Below are 7530 nucleotides of genomic sequence, written 5' to 3' on the forward strand. Positions count from 1 at the left end.
GTCGTATAATTACGTACTTTAAATAGTGGTAATTTTCAACTTTAAGCTTAGTACGCAGCTTTCAAGAAACGTAAAAACTTCATATAAAAAAACGCTTAAGAAACGGTCAAGAAACTTTCCTGCGATAAATTTACTTGTGCTAGTACGCAGCTCTCAAGAAATCTGGTACTAATTTTTGATACTTTTTTCAGTAAAGTGTGAATATGGCAAACCTGGTTTTGCGAAGAAACATCAAATCAACAATTGTTTCTTGAAGGAAATTCGAAGTAATCGTCAAATTCATCCTAAATTAGTTGAAATCATTATTATGAAGTATATTCCATTTTGAAATGTTATATAAAACCTACCAATCATCAACAACATTTCTTAAATCTCAATGAAAATATTTATGTTACCATACACGTATACACATACATACATATTACGCACAAAGTTTGTTTTCTTTGTTTATTCTCTCTTGCTCTTCTAATGTAGATCATTCACAATGCGTAACCAGCTGTCAAAATTACTTGAGAAATAATGTATTTTTTTTCTTGAGCAAATACTTGAGAGCTGCGTACCAACCTTTAAACGCAAGTATCTGGAGAACCTCCTCTATCCGACCATTACCATTTTATTCCCGAAATCCTGGGACGGTGTACCAAAGTTTTCCCCAATTAACTCAGAGTAGTAGCAAAGGCCATAAGTTATGGAAAGAAATTTAATATTGTTATTAGGGGGATTCTCTTGGTCTTGCAAGATTGCAGATTGCAAAATCATATACCGAAATATACTAGGGCACGAGAGCACCCTTTGCAGAATTTAGTGATATATGAACGGCTAATTCGGTCAATTTATTGTAAATGTTAAATAATTAATTTTACCAGCAGGTAGAGTTATCAATGCTTTATTGAGATGAGTACCATCAGCACTGAGTTACAATCAGAGAAGAGGCTTTGTACATACATGTCCGCTAGTATTTATAGGAGTACAAAGGAACTTAAAATACCGTAACTTATAAATATGAATAAACAAAGGTAATATCAAAAAGAAATGTATGATAAAAGAGAGATGAGAAATAGAAAGCTTAGGTAAAACAGTATTGCCAGATCAGACTTAACATTAATGGAAAATAAACTTAAACTAACGTAAATAATCCTAAACAGTAAATGACTATTGCGCATGGCTATTGTGAATTGGCGTACCTTCAGCATTCATTCTTAACAAAAGGAACTGTAAAAAAAATTTTATAATTTAAATAGAAATTATAAAATCTTTTCAAAAATTTACCTTCTTCCACAATTCAACGTCAAAATATGTTTTAAAGTAAAATGACAGCTAGCACAGGGTTGCAATTATTTTTTTACGTGTCATTGCACGAAAATAAAAGTGGGTTCTGGTCTGACATATTTTACAGCCCTGGCAAATACTTTTCTGAGTGTGTTTGTTGTTGTGCCGTTGCGTTAGGTGGAAAAATCTACAACTCGTGCACAGTGAAAGGTTCTTGCAAGAGCAACAAAATTCCCCATATTGTTTTAAAGTTATACGCATACCTACGTTCTGTGTTCTCTTTATATAACATGTTATAATATGTACTATATTTACGTTAACAATGACAAGACAGTTGTCTATTATACAATGTTCGGACCGACAAATAAAACATATTTTCGTGGGAAAAACTGGTTTTCCATGTAAAATCTGTCAAACGAAAACACAGTTTTCGCTGAAAACTACTGGAAAACTTACATTCCACTCATTATAATCGGTGCCTGCTCTAGTTTAATCGATGTTTCTGGATATTTATATTTTGCAGGCCCTAAATTGTCACTTGATATTTGTTTACATTCCATATACAAAAACAGCTGTCGCTTGATATTCACATATTAGGGGGATCCTCTTGCTCTTGCAAAACCATGCACGGTGCAGAAATTGCAGAATTTTTCTTTTGGTGCGACGGCACGGCAGAAAATTATTTGCAATGGCTATAAATATGTCAGATCAAAATCCCCGTTTATTCGTGCAATCCTGCAAGAGCAAGAGAATGCCGGCATTGATAGTTGTCAGTGAAGACTCATCGAAAACACACATTGTCGGTCCGAACGACTTAGATTCCACAACATACAAATGTGTTTTCAAAATGTTTTCAATGTCGGTCCGAACTTAGTATTAATAACTTTCAATAAGTTTATATTACCAACCCGTATTTATAAAATTGATTATTCCTCACATGCTTTGATTGATTATATGTATACATGTACGATATTAATTAATTTTAACAATTAGCTTAAGTAAATATGTTTTTAAAATTAAATAAAGCCAAATAATATAAATGAATACTGAAATAATTTAACACTTTAAGTGCTAAGCGAATTTGACAAAAATCCTCTACGGAGTCCAAGGTGATTTTTGGATGATGTTACAGAATTTGATTCGATTTTCGTCTTTTCGAACTTACGCAAAACCAATATTCGAATCAGCTGTTTACTGATGTGACAAAACTTGCAAATGAATACATTTGGAAGCAATCCTATTACAGTTTTTAATGAGTTCCGATTTAGAAATTATCTAAGAGTTTTTTCTCAAAGTTATAGATAGGAATTCGAAAAATTGTCGAAGCTAGAAGGGAAATAGTGACTGAGCGTCTAGCAGATATACATACTTATGAACGCTTGGGCAGAAAGCCTAGTTTCCTAGTTTAACTTGCCATAAGTTATTAGAAACTATGAATCTTTTTGAATTTTTTGTTTCCGATAGAAATCGCGACCTGTATCCTGCCCGCCGTCTGGCATATGCACATGCGAGAAGCATCTGGCAATTGCTTCCTAAAGGCAAAATGTAAAAGATTTCGTATAAAAAAATGTGTGGATATGCTTAAATATATAGCTATACACCCTAGAAATTTCGCCTTAATATATTATTTCTTTCCCTCACAAAAAAACATCACAAAAATCGATTTTTTTAAGCCTCTAAAGCAGCCCCCTTAAATATATGCACTTTTTTTCCAAAAACTCAATAATTGAGACATTTTGTGTTTTATATATATGTTATTTTATATTTGAGCTCTGATTTATTGTTTACTTTTGATTTTATAATTGTTTTCCAACGTCGCACGTTTTTGTACGACATGGGCCTGCATGACGATAAGGTAATCGTAAAAATTGCTGTCGTACGAAAATGTGCGAGGCGGTTTTTGCCATTTTTTTGTTTACTTTGTGTTTATTAGTATTATTTTGATTTTATTTAAGCGAAAGCTTACAGAAAGTGAAATATTGGAGACTTTGCCAAATATTTACTTTTTATTGCCCACAATGTCCCAACACACCCCGATTATGTATTGATTGTTTTCCAATATATACGCACCCTAAAAACTAATATGTACATAGTATATCCGAATGCTAATTTGAATAATTAATGAAACACAAAATGTACCTCAGAGATTTTAAAATAAAACAAACAATAATTATCATAGCACTATGAGAATGGGACCAAACCAAGTTAAAATGCGAAACATCCCCTGTCGTACACTTTCGTGCGCCGTGGCACCCCACGAAGTATTAAGAGTCGCATAAAAACGTGCGAATGATTGAAATTCGTTATAGTAACAAACAGAGATAAAGACTGGAAGTGAGAGCGCAATTGCTAAACGTCAAAACCACCTAAACTTTTACAGTTGATCGAGTTCAGGAGGTTTTGACGTTTAGCAATTGGAAACGAGCGATGGCCAGATTGAAATCTTACCAAAAAATATATATACGGAGGTATTTGTTGCATCGTTCAAGACCTCTTATCAAAAATGCAAAACAATGAAAATTAAATAAATTTGTGAAATTTAAAGGTATTTGATGAAATGTTTTGTAATTTGAAACATCATAGTATTATTTTCAATTGAAAATTATTAAAAACTTTTAATGATTGAGAGCTAACAACCTTAAATCCTATTATTGGGTATTGAAAGGACAAAAGTCAGTTGTTATAATATTCTTTAAAAAGATTTAAATAGTTTCTCCATATAATAAATAACCACTATTTAGTAATTTATATTCGTACTAAATGTTGGGTATTGGGTTAAAATGCCCAAAAATTGTTATTTTGTTCGATCTGGCCGTAATGGGAAATGTTATAAAAAACGCTAATTTTGAGGCGCTCTCACACTGGAATAAGTTTAACATCCCCTTATTCCTGGTAACAAATGAGTACCAAACATAATATATCGAGGTAACAGATGTAAATGTTACCGATAAGAAACTGTTAACCAACATAACCCGACATCTCGACAGGCTAAAGTTTATGGCATACTAATGTCAAATCTATTGCCATCTGTATGTGGGCGTTTGTTATCATAATATAATCATTTGCAAAATGGGGTCGGGTAGGTAGACTCGAGCTGATATAGTGCATGTTTTGAGCTTTTGAACCGTTTACATATGTGGGCACACTAACAAGATGCATCACATCTGGCAGCACTGTTTGTCAGTTATTCTATTATTTTTCTATTACTTCATTCTCAGTATATTCTTGGAAATTTACAGTTTCCAACTAAATTCCTATTTTTAGTTTACAGTTTTAAGAAGCGTCACTTATTGTACAGACGCTCTCAAGAGTACAAGTGTTGAAAATCTCTTTAATCAATAAATGTTTTTATATTAAAAACTTTGATCAAACTTTGTCTATCCACGCGTTAAAGTACAAACGTTAATATTAATTGCAAATTCACGGTCGTTGTAATTTCATACTCATCAGTATCTAAAAATTTGTGCATACCGGTTACCACGTGCTCTCAATCGATTCATTGACATGCCATTAGAGCATTCGCCAAACACGCCCACCAGTAATTCAAACGTCTTGACATCAATCTCCTCGAACATGACCACAAACGACCCAACTGTGACCATCAGGGACGCCGCCGATGAAGCCCAGAACACTGCATCAATTGTAGCTATGTCCAGCTGCAAACTGCCGCAGTTCTGGTCCATTCAGCCTCGTTTGTGGTTTGTTCAGGTTGAAGCAGTGTTACAGGTGGCCCGTATAACGAATGACGCATCACGTTACAATCAAATCGTTAGTGCTTTGGACACTGATGCTATGTTACAGCTAGCGGACTTCTTGCAGAATCCACCAGAGACCGACAAGTACGCGAAGCTGCAGGACGAGATATTGAAGCAGTTTTCAGAATCCAGCGACCGCCAGCTTCAACGAGCGCTTACGGAGGTTCAACTCGATGATAAAAAGCCTAGCCAGCTCCTGCGCCAGCTCAGAATTCTCATGGGCGACAGGGTCTCAGAAGACTTACTGCGTATAAAATGGTTGGCACCATTAACCAGCCGGTGTCTCAAACTACTCAGAGATGCCCCTCCAGATGAGCTTGCTGAAGTTGCAGACGAGCTAATGGAAAACCAGGCTCGTCATTCCGTTATGGCTACACATCACCAGCCTGCCCAGGCAGCACACAGGGGCGATAAATTCGAAAATACTCTGCTCCCCAGCATGGCAAAGGACTTGTCAGGCCTTAAACTTGCCATAGCCGACCTGGTGACCTGTATCAAGGACCAGGGAATTACTCGAGACCGACCCCAACCTGCATCTGGCCGTTTCCAGCAGTCATCATCGAAGGAAGAGCCAGCCTCAGACAAAAAGAAGTTCTGCTACTATCACCGTCTCTATGGGCCCAGAGCCAAAAAGTGCGAGAATCCTTGCACCTTCGACTCATCGGCGGAAAACTAACTTCGCTGCCGACCATTCAGGCGGCCGGCGACAGCATAGAGGCTAACACACCACCAACCAGAGAGCATCGCCTTCACATTCATGATCGCACAACAAACATGAGATTCCTTGTCGATTCTGGATCAGTAATCTCTCTCATGCCCAAGCCCGCCATCAATCACACGCTCACAGAAGATGATCTGACTTTCTTCGCAGCCAATGGGACCGTTATCCGAACCTACGGTCGAAAAGACCCTTGACTTCAATATTCGCCGTACATTTAATTGGCCTTTTATAATCACAGATGTTAAGTCAGCCATTCTCGGCGCAGACTTCCTGGTCCACTTTGCATTGCTCCTAGATCTCAAAGGACGATGTCTCATCGATACAACCTCGTCATGCACAACTCAGGGCACACTATTTGAGGCCACGGTACACAGCATTTCAACAATCGATCGCTCAATCTGTCCTGGTGCACATGACGCCAAATACCTGCAATTACTCAACCAATTCATCGACATAACTCATCCCAGCACCAATCCTGTCACAGCCACTGACAGTCAAGTCGCTCATCACATTGAGACAACTGGGCCACCAGTATTTGAGCGCCCACGACGTCTCACCGTCGAGAAACTACAAATAATCTTTAGCTATTTGACCTCCTGCTACATCATGGCGTGATCCGGCCATCGAGCAGCCCATGGGCCAGCCCTATCCATATGGTGCCAAAGAAAACAGATGGATGGCGCACCACAGGTGACTATCGAAAACTAAACGCAAATTCAGTTCCAGATCGATGTCCAGTCCCTCATGTGGATGACATTCTCCAGCGTCTCCACGGATCCACCGTTTTCTCCACCATCGACTTAGTCAGGGCTTACCACCAGATACCCATGGCCAAGTCAGACATTGCCAAAACAGTTGTAACCACCCCTTTTGAACTTTTCGAATTTCTGGGTATGCCACCCGGACTACGCAATGCCACGCAGACTTTTCAGAGACATATGGACAACATCCTCAGAGATTTAGACTTCGTGGGCTGCTTCATTGACGATCTGATTGTCCATTCTCAGTCCCACGAACAGCACCTACGACATCTCACCACCATCTTTGAAGTCCTGCGTGCACATCGTCTCACCATCAATCCAAAGAAGTGCCAGTTTGGCAAGTCTGAAGTCATCTACCTGGGGTACACTATCAACAAAGACGGCTACACTCCACCCGCCGAACGCACTCAACTCAGATTTTCTATACCAAGGGCACAGAAAACGTCGTAGCTGATGCGCTGTCGAGAATTAATGGCATAACGATGCCAACCAAACTTGAAGCTGAGACCATTGCGCTGGCGCAACTCCAAGATGACCAGATTAATGATTTCCAATCCAGCACATCTCTCAAGCTGCACCTGCTGAACATTGAAGGTCATGATATACTATGTGATGTGACTAATAATATTGTGCGACCTTATCTTCCACAGCCACTCAGACGCCAGGCCTTTGACATCATCCATGGTCTTTCTCATCCTAGTAGCAGGGCCACAGTCAAGGAACTCACCGGAAGAATCGTCTGGCCAGGTATTAGAAAAGACGCACTCCTCTGGTCCAGACACTGCATACCATGTCAACGTTCCAAGGTCCATCGTCACAATCGCACCACACCAAACCACATTGACGTACCAGACAATCGCTTCGAGCAAGTCCATCTGGATCTCACAGAGCTGCCCAGAAGTCAAGGACCTTCGTTACTGTCTGCGATCATTGACCACTTCAGCAGATGGCCACACGCCATACCACTCAACAACATGACAGCTGAGACAGTTACACACGCCTTTTACACTCAGTGGATTTGTCA

General features: G+C 38.9%; 1 protein-coding gene across 1 annotated transcript; it reads left to right on the plus strand.

The window, feature by feature from the left end:
- The first annotated feature begins 4842 nt into the window (after window positions 1-4842).
- LOC120767814 lies at window positions 4843-5700 on the plus strand. The gene has a single exon (XM_040094093.1). It carries the CDS (start codon window positions 4843-4845, stop codon window positions 5698-5700), a length of 858 nt encoding a protein of 285 aa, XP_039950027.1.
- Window positions 5701-7530: the final 1830 nt, after the last annotated feature.

This window comes from Bactrocera tryoni, chromosome 2 (genome assembly GCF_016617805.1).
Source record: "Bactrocera tryoni isolate S06 chromosome 2, CSIRO_BtryS06_freeze2, whole genome shotgun sequence".
Lineage (NCBI taxonomy): Eukaryota > Metazoa > Arthropoda > Insecta > Diptera > Tephritidae > Bactrocera > Bactrocera tryoni.

What these genes read in the sequence shown, in the direction of transcription:
- LOC120767814 (XM_040094093.1), top strand. Translation starts at nt 4,843, where the DNA reads ATGACCACAAACGACCCAACTGTGACCATCAGGGACGCCGCCGATGAA.